Raw genomic sequence first — 21120 nt, 5'->3', positions numbered from 1 at the left:
TTCAGTTTTTGTTTTTTTTTAAGTCAGTAACTAAGTAGACTAACAAAAAAATCTATTATAAAACAATTCCTACATTTTTCCTACAGTAAAGGCAATAAACTTCAAGATTCCAAGCCTAAATAACTCTAAAATTTAATTAAATGATATTTTTTAAAAGGTAATTAAATATGCCCCAGCAACAACAATATATTGTTAGGTTCTCAAAAGAAATACTTTCAATTATTCACACAAAATGAATTGATTGAATCCGAATTATTTTACTGCCTTTCCATTACTTTACACTCTACAAGACTATAGAACTGATAAAAACTACAAGAACTAATTTTTAGCTGAAAAGCCAGTGATAATCGACATTACTATTTAAAAGGACTGAGAACTTTAGCTATCACATGAAGACACCTGTGGGATATCCCGTGAAAAACATCCAGTCTTCTCCCCAGCCCAAAGCTGCAACATACGAGCAGCTCTCTGCAGAGGTCCAGAAGCACTCTGAGCCATACTGAGCTGAACCCTCTGATGGGGCAGGTCTGAGCCATTCCAGAAACTCCCCTCAATCTCTGCATCCAGATTCAAAGTACACCCTCCCTCCTCAACTTGAAATACAGGCCAAAATGCCTCTCCTTTGTTATATTCAACAGAATATGAGGTGGCCCAAGAAGAAACATGGTTTGTGGATGTGCGTCAAAGTGCCCTACGTGAGTACATGTGTACACACACCTGCAGGCACCTGGAGAGGTGGAGGCACCACCAGAAGGTCCAGGGAGTTTGGATATACAAGACGGTCACACACTCGAAAGCTCTCAAAGACCACACAAGGAATGCACTTTTTGCAGCAGGTGGGTAAAAGTTTCTAGGAGCTTTTTATAGAAAAAAAAAAAAAAGCAAAAATCATTCAAATTCAACTTCAGAAAAGCCAAACGGTGCTGGTCAAATACAGCACCGACATCTGCATTCAGGACACAGGCCGTATTCTGCTTCAAGTTTTCAACCTGATAACATGACAGGTCCAACCAATCAACATCTATCTTATTCCCTCTCAGGGTGGCAAAGGACTAAGCATCGGCTCCAAAGCACTAACATGAGACTGTCCTCCCCTGGCCCCACAGGCTTCCCTGGGTCTTTCCCCAGAAACTGCAGCAACTAAAAAGAAGCTGAATGGCTGAAGAATTAATACTTACCACCTGAGCTTCCAGGAGTAGAGCACTGAGAAGGATCGAGGAATTTTCGAGGAGTTGGAAGGTTTGTAACATCAATCAGAGGCCCAGGTGAAGCGTCTTTCACAAGGGAGCTGACGGAGGGGGGAAAGCAGCAGTGGTTACCACCTTCTTCAAAAGCACCTCAAGTCCCACTGCACCCTCATCCCTCATCACTTTCTTTTTGTCATGAGCCCTCTTTACATTATGACTTCAAGTATCTCCCAAGTATACTTGCAGTAAAGTGGTGATTGGTACAGACAGGGGATATAAAGATGTAGTCCGAGGGTTTCAAGTATTTAAAATTGTGTCTTCATTTCAATGCTATGTTTCAAAAAAATTAGTGTAAAGTATATTCTGGATCACCTGAATGACCACCTTATAACCAAATTATGCCATGCAGTTTCACTACCTACCCTTCTTCATTTCTATATTAAAATGAATTTATCAGCCAAGAAAGTTCAAGTGACTGTATCATAACTGAATGAACGTTTTATTAAGTACTTCAGCCTAGTTTAACTTGTGTGAAAAACACAGAAACTGGAGTTTTTTGACATATTCTGGGAGTTCACTACATTAAATTTGCTTTAAAAGAAGTTCATAAATTTCATCAAGCTGAGGATCATGACAATAAATGATTTAAGGAAGCTCAAACATGTTAATTCAGTATTTGATTACCCATTTCACCTTTTCCAAAAAGGCCTAGCAGCTCATCTTAGTGATTAACTTTAGAGCCTCCAAAATAAACACATTAATTTTAAATGACAAAAAGACTATACTAAACAATTAAATTTTCAAGTCAATTTCCATTTATAGGCATCTGTTGAATGCAAGAATATAGGAAATGCCAAGACAAATAACACCTGTGCCCTACCTTCAAGAAACTCAATCACCTCAACAGAGTAGTTCTCTAAGTTCCCAGGATAGACAGGTCAGAAACCACAGGCCTCACCTCTTTCCAGTCCCAGTCAACATCCCCAGTAGCAGTGACTACCCATAATATGACTCTCAAAGTGGGAGGGCAGGCAGAACAGGGACGAGACTACACCTTCAAGAAAGCTTTCTCCAAATGGGATGGAAAGACGGGTACAATCTTTAACAACATCTGTCCCCTCCCTCATAGAAATATTTCCTATCTCCCCACCACCACCCCCCTTTTGGAACCAAACTATGTGGTATGTATATATTTTTAAGCTAACAAAAAAATAACATGATCTTTCAGAAATCTCTCAAAAACTATGTTAATGCATGAAATTATCATATAACGTATTGTTTTTATCGAGTGCTAATATTGTGTGAGCCATTGTCCTAGGCCTTGAGGATAACTGTGATGGAAATTACCTTTTCCCTTTTCCCTTATAACAGTGAGGGGGAATCATTACTGGAACAAACTTGCACCATCTGTTGCGAGCTCGGCGCTGAGCTCAGTGCCAAAGAGCTGAGAATGACTAAGCCATGAGCTAAAGCAAACTTGGCATATCCAGTTGTTGGACTCTCTTGCAGACTAGCGTGAAACCTCAGGTGAAGTGGAAAATAGAAAAGGAACAGAAAAAACATTTACCAGGAATTGAACTGACCTAATTCCAATAACTCTTCCTCTCCAGTATAAAGCTACTAGTTCCTATCTGCCTAAACAATATCGAGAAAATCCAGAGTCTTCAAACAAACAGATTTGTTATAATAGTTCATCTATTTCTGAAATCAATTAGATCATAGATTTCTCCATTCCTCTTCTATATATTGACCCCTGTTGCCTACTCTTTTCTTTCCCTCAACTCCTTCATCCTCTTTTACCTGCATTTTACTCATAAATGGAAAAGTAGCTCTATATACCTCTTCAGCCCCTGGATACACAGGCCCAAGGAGACAGAGGATAAATCACTCATGTTTATAGTGCTGCTACTGAGTTAAGTAAAAGATAATTTCAGTTTTAGATGATAGGAAAAATATATAATACATTTTATAAATATTTCCATAACAAATGTGGAGGAGTTTTCTTTTTAAGCGTTGATAAATGAAGGTATCAATCAGTAGGAAAATTCAGGTATGTAGCGGGAATACTGCCTGCCAAGCCTCTAAATAAAGAAGTACAGTCAGGACATATTTGTGTGCACAGTGATATGTATATATATGTGAGTATAATACACACTTCTATAAACACAGATGTGCACAAGATTCATATTAGACTAAAACCTGCAATTATTTCCTCAATTTTAGCCTAAAAATATATTTCAGTTAAACATAGGGTGATAAATGGCTTGCCATTTAACTTTGAAAAACATAACCTGCTGACTTTATTATCAGAGCCAGAAGGGCCCTCAAACTCCAGCAATAAACTTTCAGAAAGTCAATTTACTGCAAAACGATTTTCATAGACTCATCCCTCTAAAATTTTCCCTTAAGCTTCAATTTTCTCCTTTGTGAACACTAACCCAAAAGCAAGTAACTCTGGAAATGACTTTTGGTTTTCCTCTTCTTCTTGTATGGAGGGACTTCATCTCAAGAGCTCACGAGGACAGGGGCACACCCACTCATTTACCTGCTACAGACATGAAGCTCAACAGAAAGGCAGGAGCTACTACAGAATATCGCATTTAAAGAGAATGTACTTCAGAAAACAGAAAAAGCCTGTTCTCACTATACATCAGAGATAAAGTTGAGAAAATATTAATTACTAACCTCAAAGGGTTTTCAGTCTCTCAGAGGAAGTATTTTTGAAAACCAAAAATAAAAATTAGATTGTTCAAGTTTCTAATTAATTTGAATACTCTAAACTGTATTTTGAAGGAAATAGTGATAGATGTTATTTTTCTTTTTAAATCCATATGACAAATATTTATTTTAAATCTACTCAGAATCACTCACAGCTGAGTTTCAGAAGATAGCTGATGTACATAAAAATCCTTCCCAGTAAAGATAGTCCCCCCAAAAGTATTAGTTGTGTATTGTGACTAAATGTGGCTTGCTATTTAATAACCACATGATGGCAGACAGGAAAACTACAAAGCAAATTAAAATAAACCAACAACCACCACCCCTATCACCATCACCCCCAAGGAAATTCTGGCTGTTAAACATCCATCCAATTATTTAAGATCCACTTCTAAATGTGTTTGATTTCAGTATTTCAAGCCATGAAAAGTTTTTTTTTCTTCTCTTAAAAAAGAAATGTTAGAAGTGCTAATAGCTTATTAAATATTTTCTTTTTAATTATAAAATATTTTTCCCTCTCTTAGTAGTAATAAATATGTCCAGCTATATCCAAAATTTATAGCAGCAGCTCAGTTGGCTGATTTTATTATCAAATTAAAATTTGACAGAGGTGAACTTAAAGTTGTAAATCTCGTAACTAATATATTCACCTCTATAACCTCAACAGCTGGCACAGTACCTGCCAAAGAGCAAGTGCTTGTAAAAGTTTGTTAAATCAAACTGAGCTGAAAAGGATCCATCAAAGATAATGTGCCCTTAGCAAGAAAATTTAACTAATTAAAGAGGAATGGCTGGCATGGTAATTCTCTACAGCTCCAAGATCTGCCTGGACATACAGTAAGAATAATGAATGATTCAGGGGTATGAAAGTCAAAAACAGTCATGGTCTCAAAATATCTGACAGAAAAAAATTAAGAAGACAAAATAGGAAACAAATAATACAAGGACACTCTTTGAACACCCAGAGACAAATATGGACCCCAAAATCTGCGGGCCTGAAATTTTCTCCTCCACAAGCTGGAGGGTCCAAGGAACCAATGTCAAATCAAGTATTAACCCAGGATGCGTGCAATAAAAGGATTAACTATTTCTAAAATAACTTTTTGTTGATTTTTATCTGTCAGTAAGGGTACATAGGTTCTTCTTGGAAAATACAAAGAAAATAATCTAGTATAATTAAATTGTGGTATAATGCCTTCCAAAACATTTAACAGGAAGTCTGTCTGTCCATCCATCAGTGGCCCCCTACACACACATGCACACATTCATACACATTAAAATGTTCACATGCTTTTTTAACATCTTTAATCACCCTGTACAGAATTTTGAATTCCAGTGTTTCCTTTCAACAGTATTTATTTTGCTATTTCATTAAAAATAATCTTCATACACATCACCAATTTTATTATTAAAGTAATAATATGTGCTCATGATGAATACATTCACAGTGCAGAGGCTATGAAATAAGTCCTTTCCCCCCACTCCTCATTTTCCATTTTCCAGAGGTAATTCTTTTTATTAGTATTTCAGTACACCCTTCCAGGAATTTGCTATACAAATACACATGTTTATATCTATATAGAAAGGACACATATTTAAACATATATCCTTTCAATTCTCACACAAAGAAGCTAATCCTGTATGTGCTTTTTTTCAACTGGCTTTTCCGGACCCAAGAATACATCTTAGAAATCTTCCTGTATTGGCATGAAGAGATCTTTCTCATTCGTTTAAAAGCCTAGTATTAAATGGCATAGATATACCATAATTTATTTAACCATTAACCATACTCCTCTTGAATATTTACGTTGTGTATTTTTATTTTTTTAACACTGGTCCAATGAACATCCACATATGTTTACAATATCACATTATTTTTGTAGGATATGGACGTCGAAAGCCTCCTCTACATAAATTGTTTTTTTCTAATGCTAATAAAGTTTTATGTGATTTTTAATTGAGCTAGAATTTTTTGTATATAACAGGTAGACATCTAAATTTATTTTCTTCAAATAGCCAATTGTTTCAACACTAATTACAAAATAGCTTTCATGACCTCCATTGAACTCAACTATGTTAAAAAAAAGTCCCATATATATCCTGGGGTCTGTTTCTAAATTCTATTTCATTTCACTAATCTGATTTTCTATTTGCATACCTGTACTGTTCTGACTAAAGCAGTTTTACAATATCTTTGAAAATTAGATAAGAAAAGCCTCCTTTATAATCCCCCTTCTAGATTTTTTCAAAACAATTTTTACACATTTATTCTGTAAACTACAGATTGGACAGTTTCAAAAAAACTCAACTGAGATTTAACTGGGACCGACATCTTTATGAGCTAAGAACATGGAAGGCCTCCCCATTTTATTTAGGCCTTGTTTCATATCCTGCAAATACCATTTTTATTATGTTTTCCCATGTAGGTGGGCATGTAACCCTCATCAATTCTATTAGATGTCTAATTCTACTTCAAAAATAGGTTTTTCTTTATATGTATATGCCTTCATGTGATTTTTTTCATTTTCTCCTGCAGTAGAAATTTGCTGTTGGGTGTTTGAGTATTTGTTTTTGAGTAACAACAATTGCAACAGTCTTTATATTTGAAGAGACTCTCCCCTGTCTGGGTCAAAACATAAAAGAAAGAGGAGCCTACTTCCTACTCTAGTTGAAGGAGACCAGACATGTCAAAGGCTCAACAACCTGGATGCTTCTACCCAGAACTTTGAATCTTGAGGAGATAAAGATACAGGGACATTTACACGGGGAAGGCAGTACAGCACAGAGAAGCCAAGGAGTGGCTCTATAGCATCTTACTAGGCTGATGGACAATGACTGTAATGGGCTATGTGGTGGGGACTTGATAATATAGGCGAATGATTTAACCACAGTGTTGCTCATGTGAAACCTTTGTAAGATTGTATATCAATGAGACCTTAATAAAAAATAATAAATTTTTTAAAAAAGATACAGGGACATTTAGAGGTCATTTACAGGAGAGTTAAAAATCCAGCCATTGTAGGCATGGTGTCAGCAAGGCAGCAACCCAACCAGACTGCAGCCTCTCTACCATCTGTGCTCAGCTGCTCCGTCTCCCTCGGTCTCACCCGGTTTTAGAGCCTAATTACACAGACTTCCTTCCCTTAGGTTCTGTGACCCAGCTGATAACTTACCACTAAATCCTGTTCCTTGTTTTAGTTACCAGGAGTGACCTCTGCCATTTACAATCAAGAACAATGGCTAATACATCACCCTGTGTAATAGCGAATATGTTTTATTTGTTTCCGTATTTAGTGATTATTCAGTATAAAAGTACTGAAATATACACAGCTAGGTTAATAAATGCAAAGTAAGTGAATTAAACATTTTCTCTAATTTTTAAAATTCAAAACAACTTCTGACTCATCATAAGCAAGAAGTCAGTGATCCTTTCTTTTCCTGCTTATCAAAATTTCTCAGTCTCTAGCTTCATGTGGGGATATAAATCCTGTCTATTACAGAGTATTCTTTGACTACATAGCCTTTTTCAAAAAACAGTTTCCACTCATATTTGTGATCTTGTAAAAAATATGACCTTGGCTTGATTCCCCAGGCCTCTGAGCCTCCTCCAGGGACCAGTGCCGTCATGGCAATGACAGAGGCGAGAGGGCACACTCACTGGCACAAGCACATGTCAAACCCCTCCCTGTGCCATGTGTTAAGGATGGGCAAAAGGAAGAGTCCAAAAATCAAAGGGCAGGAATTACAATTCTTCCACAAAGTGGAGGGGGAAGGAGTGATAATTTTGAATAATCTAATCTAACCTGCTATATCACCTTGCATCTTTTGAGAAACCTCAATTTTTAGTCTCCTAAATTTTTCCTGTTTTGCTTTAAAAAAAAGTTTTTTTCAAGTCAATGCTCTTCTATGAGACCTCAAGGTAACGTTCATTTTCCTACACTATGGAATATTTTCGCCGGACCAGAGTATGGTTGCCTGCTTTCTTGTTTGTTTTTTAAATCTTTGCATTGGAAAGAATCTATTCAGACCTCCTATTTACCACCAGACACCATGGAAGAAATTTCCTTAGCACTAAACCCCTACTCCCAATTTACTCTCCACTACAGTACTGACAATTATTCTATTCAGATTCAGTGTTGAAATTAAGACTAAGGTACATATCCCTTAGCTCAATTTGTGTGCCTGGTAGAAATTTTTCTAGTGCCCATCTGCACAAAACAGGAATTTCCTTCTCTGTTTGGGTCCCTGACTGAACTGAAGCATCACACACAAAGTTGGCAATTTTTGGTTGAGCAGGACAGGACTTTAAGATTTCATTCCCAGCATGCACTGCTTCTGGCGTTCCTCTTGTCTACAGCTGGGTGAAAAACCATGAATGTGTGTATTTCAATAGACAGAGCTCAACTGCCTTCTGAAAAGACCTTGAGGCATTTTAAAGGAATGTTGGAAGGATATATGACAAGCACAACCATCTGATACATGTTCTACTGTCTTAAAATGTGGTCTTACTCTCTAGCAGCTCTAATCTAATATATTTCTTGAATTCACCAGGCCTTAAATTTAGGACTATGGTATAGTCAGCCCAGGAGTAAAAGAAAACTGTTCTCACCGAACCTCTTCTGAACAATTCAAAAAAGAGGATTATATGAAGGTGAAGTTGAACACAACCCTAAGGAACAAAGAAATCTTATAACATCAGGTCCCACATCTGTATTTCTTATTTAGGCTGACTTTATCTAATTTAAGGATTTTTTTCTCTTCCTTCTGAGATATACCAGAGAATCTCTGATCGAATATCTTAAAGGCCCACAATAAATATTTCTTATATATCTTTACTTAAGAGGACAATAAATTGCAATGAAGGAATGAACCAACTTTGAACGTCAGCCTTTTAGAACATGGAATATTTGATATTAAAAAAATATCATATAGTTGCAGAGACAGTACCTTAAAAAGAAGCAAAATAAAGTACAGCATTCTGGGACACAAATAATATTCCTTAAAATTCTACACTGCCACAAGAGACTGTAGCAAAGAGCCTCTTTAACCAACCTCATTCTCCCTTTTTCCTTGTTTCGCTGCACAACTCGGCTAGTGGATTTGATGTACAGGTGCCGGTGCAGTTCATCTATGAGAACCAAGTGGAGGTTCATCTTCTTGCTGTGAAGCTCCAACCTCAGGTCACTCAGTCCTTCCACCTGGAGCAGGGGGCCCTCCAAAGACTCTACAGCTGACACCTGAAGAGGGAAAATATGATTATGTACAACTGAATAATCTAACATTATAAATATGAGACTTTTTTTTTTAAATACTGTCAAAAGAGAGTTTATGAGAACCTTATCAGCAAACATGAGACTCTATGGAGTAGAATGTAGATAGACCTAGTTCTGACCCTGAAGGGTTTAATGTCTAAGACAATGCTGTCTTAGATAATCTTGATAAAGAGAAATATCAAGGCATCTAAGGCACAACAAAGCTGTACATACTCCTTATTCCCATGCATATCACATATCAATGGACACAAAATGACTTCCCTGCTTATATCATCCATATCCTCGCAAGAAGGTTCTCAACTGAGAACCATGTACTAGTGATTTAAATGAACTGTTAGTCAAATCTAGCCTTTTAAGACTGAGACTAAATAAAAGAACAGTATATAAGTTTCGCAGTAATTAATTCTCATGGTGGTCCTGAGTTACAGCTTAGTCAGCCTCAGTCTACATATACTCCCGCCCCTCTACTACAAGCAGACACAGCAGTCATCACCTCTCCGTGGCCTGACCCAGTTTGATAAAAGAAGTGGGATTTGGATGGTGAATAGAAGATAAACTATAAAGAGAGAGATACTCCTGGTGTAAAGTGAAATTTGGGAGATTAAGACAAAAAGGATTGGATGAAAAAAATAGTATAGAAATGCCTACAACAAATGGAGAAGATGAGGGACTCAGGGAACCTGAAACAACTCCCTCTGAAACCAAAATAATAACTGAAAAGGGGAAAAAGAAGACAGTATGTATAATATGATCCCATTTATCTATGCAGACAAAATTATATTCATGTCTTTCTGTAGGTAAAGGTGTTATTTTTCTTAAACAAAAAATCAAAATGAAGAGTATACTCTAGGTACTATTCCTTGGGAGGAAAATAAAACAGAAACAAAGAATGTAAAAGTAATAATAATAAAGGAAACTAGGTGAACTCAGGGATATGAGTCCTACCCAGATGTCTGAAGGGATTAATGTGCTGACTACTCCCCACTTCACTTAGACTTCTAAATATTTCTAATATGTACAGATCAGGCAGTAACTAATACTACTTCAGCACAAAAATATTAAATGTAATTATGGATACAAACATGCTCCTAAAAAATAAAGCATTTATGCAAAAGCAATAGTGAAAGCCATGAAATATACCAGTGACCAAAAATGTTGATTACAGAGGTGCACCGATATACACAGAGTCCCTTAGGAGCAAGTGGACAGTGAATACAGAAAGATGGGTGGCTGCCAAATACAAACTGGCCTGAGACAGGGAGGAAAAGGCAATGGCTTATCCACAACACATCACTAGTTTTGTGATGTTACAATCAAATACTGGTAGCAAACAAGTTTCCTTATGTTAACCAAGGAAGAATCAAGGGAGGAAAGAGTGGCAGGCCCTGGGCCAGCTCTCCCTCTGAAGCCTGCCAAGTTTATTTTCACACTGACTTGCAACCGCGCCTGCTCCAAGAGCCCCTGGGCCTTGCGCCAGCTGCCAGCAACTCCAAATGGAAAGGCAGTCTCACAAAATGACCAGAGTGTCCCCAAGGACAAAAAAACAACAACAAATTCATTTACACTTATGCTCTAAAATGGATTTTAACTCGGGTCTCTAGCAGAGGAAAGAGGCTGCATTAACCTTTAATGACATCAAGATCCAGAAAATGAAAAATAATTTGGTAAACCACTGGCCCATCATGTAGCCTTATCCCTTAAGGTAATTAAACCCAGCTGAGATATTTAAGCTTGAAAACCACCCACAGTACTCGGTTTGCTTGTAGGAATCTGCATGATTTTTAACCCAAACAGCTCATGTTTGAATTCAAAATTATATGACAATGTCAACTTTCAAAAAAAACTTAATTTTCTTAAAAATATAGGTACAGAACTTAGCACAGTGCCTGGCACACATTGAGTGAGTGCTCCATGAAATTATTTCTAACAGAACCTATTATTCTGTGGATACAGAAACCTCAGAGGGTATTTCCAACATGTTTTAAAGCAGCTTTCTCAGTAAAATACTATTTCCTTCATAGAATCATTCTAACAATTTAGATGACAAACTTTGTGTTTTCTGGACCCCAAATACGAGTACAATTAACATATATATAATCGAAAATAGTTAGAACCTTAAAGATTTGAAAATCTTACCAAAAAGAGAATAGAAAATAAGTCTCATTTTTATATGAAAATACAGTGCTTTCTTTTCCAGCCTTCACTACTTAAAAGCTATAACTGCGGAAGCTAGGCAAGGTCACTGCCAGTCCTTACTGGACCTTAAGTAGTCCTCAAACCAATTTGAAGAAAATAACTGTCAATGCAACATTTGATCTCTAGAACATCCACTTAGAAACTTGACATTTATCTTATTTGGTTTTAAGGAGCTTGTACCTTGAAGTTAACACATAAAAGAAAACTTGGAAAGGCCAGTCAACCCAACCAACCATCGCATATGGTTGTATTGGGGGGAGGAGTCCTCTTTCCATGCATCTACTAACATTTAAGCTTTACTAGAAATCATTAAATATCCATCTATGATTAGAAATACACATACCTCCTGATAAAATTCAACTGAAGAGTTTTTTTTTTAATCTATGAGAAGTGGTCATTTTTATAAATTTTGTTCAACCATTTTCCAAATTTAACTATAAAACACTTTCTAAATAACACTGATGAAATATTAACAGGAATTCAAGAGATGCAGTCGGATTAAAGCAGTGACAAAATGGTCTCACAGATTATCTGTTACGAGAAATTATCAAAACAGGTTCACAGACGTGACGTACAACACTGAATAATATCACAAATACATATTAAAATTACAGGACACGACATAGTAGATGAAAGATGAAGTAGACAATGTACAGTGGAGCAGTTCATTGGCAAATGCTGTCTGTACATCTACTCACAGGTCAAATACCAAGCTTTCATGCCCCAAATGATATCTACTGTGACCTCCTAGAATTCTCAGGTATGCCATGCCACTTCCTAAAGGAAGACTACATAGTAAGTGAACTAAATGTATTTGGAAGTTTTGTTACAAATATTTTCAAAAATAGATGGTTGCGGAGGGAGATGGCTAACAGGGGAGTTTTTCAAAGAACACATATTATCTAACAGAACATTACTGTTCCACTCACCAGTTGAAAACTGCTCATAAAGATCTGTTTTGGGGATTGAAAACAAGTATTTCGTTTAGGATTTTGAAAGTTAGCAAACATATACAAAACGTTTTAATACATGATACTAAACAGGACAGCATGTTTTGCTATTAGACACCCAACCAGTTAAGAAAACAAATTCCAAAAAACGTTCTCATTATCTAAAAAACTAGATCAAAGGTATAGTTAAAATGCACATAAATCAAGAATTGGCATTAAAAATTTTTTTACCTTGAAAGATAAGTCTACAACAAAGGAAATCTTTATAATTAGGAACTACAATACCCTTAAAATTTATTTTTCAAAGTCTTTCTCAACTTCACTTTAATTTAAATGAGGAAATTATTATTTCTAGGTAAGCATTTGTCTTCTGCCAGTCTTACTCAAGTTGACTAGGTAAAAAGATCTAATTTTGTGCTCTAACACGAACTAGTGGAAGTGTTTTAGAGGAACCCAAGGTGGCCATTCTCATCAGCTGCTTCATTGACAAAATGCTGGAAAAGAAACTACTGATTTTTTCTCTTTTTTTACTTTTTTTAGCTGGGGATGATGAGACACACAAAGGTAACTGACATGAGTAACTGTTCCTAACTAAATCATCGGCTAGCTAATGTAAATGCTTATTTTAGCAACAATGTGCCATAAAGGAAGCAAATGTGTTGAACAAGAGGGACTCCATTTTGGAATGAGCCTCCCTCTTGGGAAGTGTACCTAACTTGAAAACATGTTCAGAGCAGTACCTGAACAAGCACAAGTTTTAGGCCACTTGGCCTGTGACAACGAATAGTCCCTGATAAGCTTTTGTTAACAAGTTCTAGGTTAATTTGATTTGTGATGATTTATTATCAACATTCTTTTTTTATGAAAGCCTCTATTCTAGGGCATCAAAAGAAACCTTTTGACTGACTATGAGATTATAAACCGATATCTGTTCAATGTCATAGCAGTGGCTCACCCTGAGACACTGGCGTAAAAACATCAAGAAAGCTCAATCATTGTCATACCTCCAAACCCCTGGACCTGCAAAAACTGCCTTTATAAACCCCACAATATCTCCTTCCCAGAGGGCCTGACTTATCGCTTTCTGTCAATTCCCTTGTGCACAAACTATCTCCAATAATCTCCACCTGCTTTCTTTCTTTTGAATTCAGTGTTCATTTCTGTAACACTGCAATTCAAGAACCTGGTCTTTGGGAGTCTGGTAATACCTTCTCCCTTATGTGTATTTATACGTGTGTATATGTGTGTATATATATATATATATATATGAAGAAAACAAGAAGTTTAAGTTTTTGAACAGTCTCAACTAAAGACCACCAAAAATCTTCGGCTATGAACAACAAAAGAAAACATGCCTTGGCACAAGAGATTTACTCAGTGCCCAGTCACTGGCCTGCTGCCGCCGGGTCCCTGAACTGCTAGAAGGCAAACTGTGGTGGCTTCAGGCCCTGAAAATCAAGTCAGCCCTCCCACTCGCAAGTCTCTACATTCAGGCTCAGGGAGCCCCAGATGGGCACAAGAAGTCTCCCTCTGAAAGCAGAATGATCCACACCCAACTCTATACAAGCAGCGAAGAATTTATCACCAAGAATCCCGGATCATTCACTTACCAAACATTTCCATTTTGCTACACCATATATCCAAAGGAAACTTTATTCCTTATTAGAGAGGAACTGTTTTTTACAAAAAAAAATAAAAACTAAAACTAAAAGCTGCTTAAAAACAAGAAACAAAAAACCACAATTATCTTTCATGAATTACTTTGAAATTACAACCATATGAAACTACTGTTTTTACAAGTCAAAAATGATCAAAGATTGGCTATTTCACATGGTTCTAGCTAATAGTTTTAGGAGGGTTGAACACTTTGATAGATACAGGACATCTTAGGACTCTTTGGAGAACTGTGGCCTTTATAGAACCCGGTGTATTTAACTGTGAATCTCTCTGTGAATCAGAGAAACTAGGAACAATTTTACTAGCAGCATATCATATTATATATGTGTGATATTAAACCACAAGCATGTGACCTGAAAGGGCTTTGTTCACCAAAATTCTGTCAAATATGAACTCGATAACTCTGCCCACTCACCTGTGTTGACAGCATGGCACCAGCCCCTCCAGGAGAATGGCTTAGACTGCTCTTCATGCAAAATGGTTGATGGGGGTGAGGGGAGAAGTGTAGGATGTACAAGGAGAATAAAAGGAATATATTCAAGTCTCAGGGCCATAATGGAGGTTTTGAGGAGTCACAGGGGATCTATAGGAAAAATCCCAGAATCCCTAATCCCAGCTTCACTAGAGAAGACTAAAATGTTTTAGGGTCCCTATGGTTCAGCTTTGCCAATGACTGAAGGCCTCAGGACTACTGACCCCATCTGGTACTTAAGATAGACTTCCTGAGAAAGCTGCATCACAAGGCCAGGCCAAGTGCCAGGAGCAAAGACTTTTTTCTCCCCTGACTCCTCAGCCTACAGCCAATCAACAGCGATCAAATCAGGCCATCAAAAAACACCCATTCTTAAAGTCAGTTTGCTAATAACATCATATTGATCCAACCCATTCAGGTGCCCCTTCTCCCTCAGGAAACCCAGTTCCTATAATGCAGACTCAGCATGCTCTTGCCATTAAAAACAGGATGCTGTCTACTTCCATTCTCCGTTCATTTCTGCCAGGGTTATTGCATGTTTTTATTTAATAAACCTTCATCAGCTCAAATGAAGGGTTGTTATTAGTTGAGCTAACAGCCAAATGATAATGCTCCGGAGAGATATCAGCGCTTGTTGATGCATTAGCAAAGAGGAGAAGGGCCGAGGTCAAGCATGTGTCAATGTAAATGAGGCGGTATTAGGTACTAAAGGCTTAATGCAATAGACTGCCTGGGAGATAATGGAATTGACAGGATAAAGCAGATGAGATGAAGTTATTGATAAGTGAATGAATGGAGGGTCCCCTGGAAGATAAACTGCTGCTAAAGAAAGGGTCTTTTAGTTGTCAATTCCTTCTTAAAAGTATCTTCAAATTTTAGAAAACAAAACTCAAAAGACAGCAAACATGACTTCTAGCTTCATGAAAGATCTCTTCCTATTATAGCAAATATGACTTCTAGCTTCATGAAAGACCTCTAGACACAGACCCATCCTAAAAGCATACCATTTTATTAAGCTATCCTTAAGCTTTCTTTGAGGTTCTCCCCACATTTTTTTGTTTGGTTTGATTTTTTTCTTAGATATCAGGGCATTCTACAACAATTAATTCCCATATTTTATTAAAGCAGAAGTCTTTTTCCCCCCTCTTGAAGCAGGGGCAGCCAGGTCTTTTAAAATACCCATCAGCCCAAGCCTCACAAAAAGACAGTATCTGAGAAATGAAATTTAAGAATTTTCTACTCTAAGAGACGTTACAGGCTGTCAAGCCCAGGGTTCCACAACATTTTACAGATTAAAAAAGAAAAAAGGGTGAGGCCCAGAAATGTACTTACTTTCCATAAACTATTTTTCTTCCAAATCATAAAAGTAATACATTCTCAAACTTGAAAAACACAAAAATCACAAAGGAAAAAGATGGTCTGTATTCTCACTAATCATAAAATAATGCATTTTATATCTGACTCTTTCCAATTATTTTTCAAAAGTTTTTACAAAAAGCCTGTTTTTTTTATAAATATGCTTTTTTTAAATCTGGCAATACATTGGGAACATCTGCTCATTAAATATGTTTTGTGTTCTCATACTAGTCCATATTTGAATATTCCACAAATGACTTAAGCCAGTTCTCTATACTAACTGCTCATTTATTTTTTACTTTCATAAATCTTACTGTGACAATTATCCTTGTACACACATTTTTTAACACATAATCAGAATTCTTAATTCCTCCCTTAACAGAACACTCAAGAAGTACAATTCCCTGTCCAACATATAAAAATTAATGAATGGGGAGGGGGAGCCAACATGGCGGCGTGAGTAGGACAGTGGGAATCTCCTCCCAAAAACATATATACTTTTGAAAATACAACAAACACAACTAGCCCTAAAAGAGAGACCAGAAGACGCAGGACAGTGGCCAGACTGCAGCTACACCAGCGAGAACCCAGCGACTGGTGAAGGGGGTGAGATACAAGCCCCGGCCCTGCGGGAACCGAGCGCCCCTCCCCCCAGCTCCCGGCGGGAGAACAATAGGCAGAGCGGGAGGGAGACGGAGCCCAGGGCTGCCGAACACCCAGCCCCAGCCATCCGGGCCAGAGCGCAGACACAGTACATGCCCAGGGGGCCCTGGATACTGGGGGAACAGGGAGTAAGACCTCTGAGCGGGTGCCGAAGCCGATGCCCCTGTGACAAAGAAAAGCGGGGGCTTTTTGAAAGTCTTAAACGGACAGGGACTTAACAGCTTGACGGAAACAACACAGGTCATAGTCCAGCAGCTGGAAATTACAGGGAAAACCGGGCGCACTAACCCCCTGGGCAACAGCTCTGAGACCCCTCATGGAGGTAAACAGGCAAACAGCCCCCCCGCCCCCACGTCCATTACCCCACCGGGCGCTGCGAAAGCAGAGAAGCAGCCTGAGACAAACTCCGCCCACAGAAAGGGAAATTCCTCCATTCCGGCCAGGCAAGACACAAAGACCCAGTCTACACGCAATTACCCAACACAAGCCACTAGGGGTCGCAGTTGTCCCAGTAAAGAAAGGCCAGTAGCAAGTGAAAATTTTGGCCCTCCCAGCTGACAGTCAATAGCAACTGTCAACATGAAAAGGCAAAAAAATATGATCCAGACAAGACTAAGCCAGATAGCTTCAGCATCTCCTACATCGTCCCCGAGAAGGAACCTGGGGAGAAAGATTTAGCCAGTCTTCCTGAAAAAGAATTCAAAACAAAAGTCATAAACATGCTGATGGACTTGCAGAGAAATATGCAAGAACTAAGGAAGGAGAATACAGAATAAAACAAGCTCTGGAAGGACTTCAAAACAGAATGGACGAGATGCAAGAGACCATTACTAGACTAGAAAACAGAGAACAGGAACACAGAGAAGCTGATGCAGAGAGAGATAAAAGGATCTCCAGGAATGAAAGAATATTAAGAGAGCTGAGTGACCAATCGAAAAGGAACAATATACGAATTATAGGTATACCAGAAGAAGTAGAGAGAGAAAAACGGATAGAAAATGTCTTTGAAGAAATAATTGCCGAAAACTTCCCCAAACTAGGGGAAGAAATGGCCTCTCAGACCACAGAGGTACACAGAACTCCCATGACAAGGGATCCAAGGAGGGCAACACCAAGACACATAATAATTAAAATGGCAAAGATCAAAGACAAGGACAAAGTATTACAAGCAGCCAGAGAGAAAAAAAAGGTTACCTACAAAGGAAAACCCATCAGGCTATCATCAGACTTCTCAACAGAAACCCTACAGGCCAGAAGAGAATGGCATGATATACTTAATGCAATGAAACAGAAGGGCCTCGAACCAAGACTACTGTATCCAGCACGAATATCATTTAAATATGAAGGAGGGATTAAACAATTCCCAGACAAGCAAAAGTTGAGGGAATTTGCCTCCCACAAACCACCTCTACAGGGCATCCTACAGGGACTGCTCTAGATGGGAGCACTCCTAAAAAGAGCACACAACAAAACACCCAACATATGAAGAAGGGAGGACGAGGAATAAGAAGGGACAGAAATAAAGAATCATCAGACCGCGTTTATAATAGTTCAACAAGCGAGTTAAGTTAGACAGTAAGATAGTAAAGAAGCTAACCCTAAACCTTTGGTAACCACAAACTTAAGCCTGCAAAGGCAATAAATTCATACCTTTCAATAATCACCCAAAATGTAAATGGACTGAATGCACCAATCAAAAGACACAGAGTAACAGAATGGATGAAAAAGCAAGATCCATCCATATGCTGCTTACAAGAGACTCACCTCAAACCCAAAGACATGCACAGACTTAAAGTCAAGGGATGGAAAAAGATTTCTCAAGCAAACAACAGAGAGAAGAAAGCAGGTGTTGCAATTCTGGTATCAGACAAAGCAGACTTCAAAATAAAGAAAGTAACAAAAGACAAAGAAGGACATTACATAAAGATAAAGGGCTCAGTCCATCAAGAGGATATAACCATTATAAATATATCTGCACCCAATACAGTAGCACCAACATACCTGAAACAAATATTAACAGAACTAAAGGAGGAAATAGAATGCAATGCATTCATTCTAGGAGACTTCAACACACCACTCACTCCAAAGGACAGATCCACCAGACAGAAAATAAGTAAGGACACAGAGGCACTGAACAACACACTAGAACAGATGGACCTAATAGACATCTACAAAACTCTACATCCAAAAGCAACAGAATACACATTCTTCTCAAGTGCACATGGAACATTCTCCAGAATAGACCACATACTAGGCCACAAAAAGAGCCTCAGTAAATTCCAAAAGATTGAAATCCTACCAACCAACTTTTCAGACCACAAAGGCATTAAACTAGAAATAAACTGTTCAAAGAAAGCAAAAAGGCTCACAAACACATGGAGGCTAAACAACACGCTCCTAAATAATCAATGGATCAATGACCAAATCAAAATGGAGATCCAGCAATATATGGAAACAAACGACAACAACAACACTAAGCCCCAACTTCTGTGGGACACAGCAAAAGCAGTCTTAAGAGGAAAGTATATAGCAATCCAAGCATATATAAAAAACGAAGAACAATCCCAAATGTGGTCTAATGTCACAATTATTGAAATTGGAAAAAGAAGAATAAATGAGGCCTAAGGTCAGCAGAAGGAGGGATATAACAAAGATCAGAGAAGAAATAAATAAAATTGAGAAGAATAAAACAATAGCAAAAATCAATGAAACGAAGAGCTGGTTCTTCGAGAAAATAAACAAAATAGATAAGCCTCTACCCAGACTTATTAAGAGGAAAAGAGAGTCAACACAAATCAACAGTATCAGAAACGAGAAAGGAAAAATCACGACGGACCCCACAGAAATACAAAGAATTATTAGAGAATACTATGAAAACCTATATGCTAACAAGCTGGGAAACCTAGGAGAAATGGACAACTTCTTAGAAAAATACAACCTTCCAAGACTGACCCAAAAAGAAACAGAAAATCTGAACAGACCAATTACCAGCAACGAAATTGAAGCGGTAATCAAAAAACTACCAAAGAACAAAACCCCCAGGCCAGATGGATTTACCTCGGAATTTTATCAGACATACAGGGAAGACATAATACCCATTCTCCTTAAAGTTTTCCAAAAAATAGAAGAGGAGGGGATACTCCCAAACTCATTCTATGAAGCTAACATCACCCTAATACCAAAACCAGGCAAAGACCCCACCAAAAAAGAAAACTACAGACCAATATCCCTGATGAACATAGATGCAAAAATACTCAACAAAATATTAGCAAACCGAATTCAAAAATACATCAAAAGGATCGTAAACCATGACCAAGTGGGATTCATCCCAGGAATGCAAGGATGGCACAACATTCGAAAGTCCATCAACATCATCCACCACATCAACAAAAAGAGACAAAAACCACATGATCATCTCCATAGATGCTGAAAAAGCATTTGACAAAGTTCAACATCCATTCACGATAAAAACTCTCAGCAAAATGGGAATAGAGGGCAAGTACCTCAACATAATAAAGGCCATCTATGAAAAACCCACAGCCAACATTATATTGAACAGCGAGAAGCTGAAAGCATTTCCTCTGAGATCGGGAACTAGACAGGGATGCCCACTCTCCCCACTGTTATTTAACATAGTACTGGAGGTCCTAGCCACGGCAATCAGACAAAACAAAAAAATACAAGGAATCCAGATTGGTAAAGAAGAAGTTTAACTGTCACTATATGCAGATGACATGATACTGTACATAAAAAACCCTAAAGACTCCACCCCAAAACTACTAGAACTGATATCGGAATACAGCAAAGTTGCAGGATACAAAATCAACACACAGAAATCTGTGGCTTTCCTATATACTAACAATGAACCAACAGAAAGAGAAATCAGGAAAACAACTCCATTCACAATTGCATCAAAAAAAATAAAATACCTAGGAATAAACCTAACCAAGGAAGTGAAAGACTTATACTCTGAAAACTACAAGTCACTCTTAAAAGAAATTAAAGGGGACACTAACAGATGGAAACGCATCCCATGCTTATGGCTAGGAAGAATTAATATCGTCAAAATGGCCATCCTGCCCAAAGCAATATACAGATTTGATGCAATCCCTATGAAACTACCAGCAACATTCTTCAATGAACTGGAACAAATAATTCAAAAATTCATATGGAACCACCAAAGACCCCAAATAGCCAAAGCAATCCTGAGAAAGAAGAATAAAGTAGGGGGGATCTCACTCCCCAACTTCAAGCTCTATTATAAAGCCATAGTAATCAAGACAATTTGGTACTGGCACAAGAACAGAGCCACAGACCAGTGGAACAGACTAGACAATCCAGACATTAACCCAGACATATATGGTCAATTAATATTTGATAAAGGAGCTATGGACATACAATGGCGAAATGACAGTCTCTTCAACAGATGGTGCTGGCAAAACTGGACAGCTACATGTAGGAGAATGAAACTGGACCATTGTCTAACCCCATATACAAAAGTAAACTCAAAATGGATCAAAGACCTGAATGTAAGTCACGAAACCATTAAACTCTTGGAAGAAAACATAGGCAAAAACTTCTTAGACATAAACATGAGTGACCTCTTCTTGAACATATCTCCCCGGGCA

General features: G+C 37.9%; 1 protein-coding gene across 6 annotated transcripts in view; it reads right to left on the bottom strand.

The window, feature by feature from the left end:
* The window catches only part of EXOC4 (exocyst complex component 4), a 797616-nt gene that overhangs the window by 723375 nt on the left and 53121 nt on the right, over positions 1 to 21120 (bottom strand). For all 6 annotated transcript variants that reach the window (XM_036905582.2, XM_057504775.1, XM_057504777.1 and 3 more), the window contains exons 4-5: positions 8958 to 9142; positions 1179 to 1288 (exon numbers count right to left, since the gene is read on the bottom strand). In XM_036905582.2, the coding sequence (XP_036761477.2) occupies positions 1179 to 1288; positions 8958 to 9142 (295 nt within the window). The remainder of the gene's footprint in view (positions 1 to 1178; positions 1289 to 8957; positions 9143 to 21120) is intronic.

Source organism: Manis pentadactyla, chromosome 7 (assembly GCF_030020395.1).
Source record: "Manis pentadactyla isolate mManPen7 chromosome 7, mManPen7.hap1, whole genome shotgun sequence".
NCBI lineage: Eukaryota > Metazoa > Chordata > Mammalia > Pholidota > Manidae > Manis > Manis pentadactyla.
Note: the sequence above shows the minus strand (reverse complement) of the source record. Positions and strands in the feature narration are given on the sequence as shown.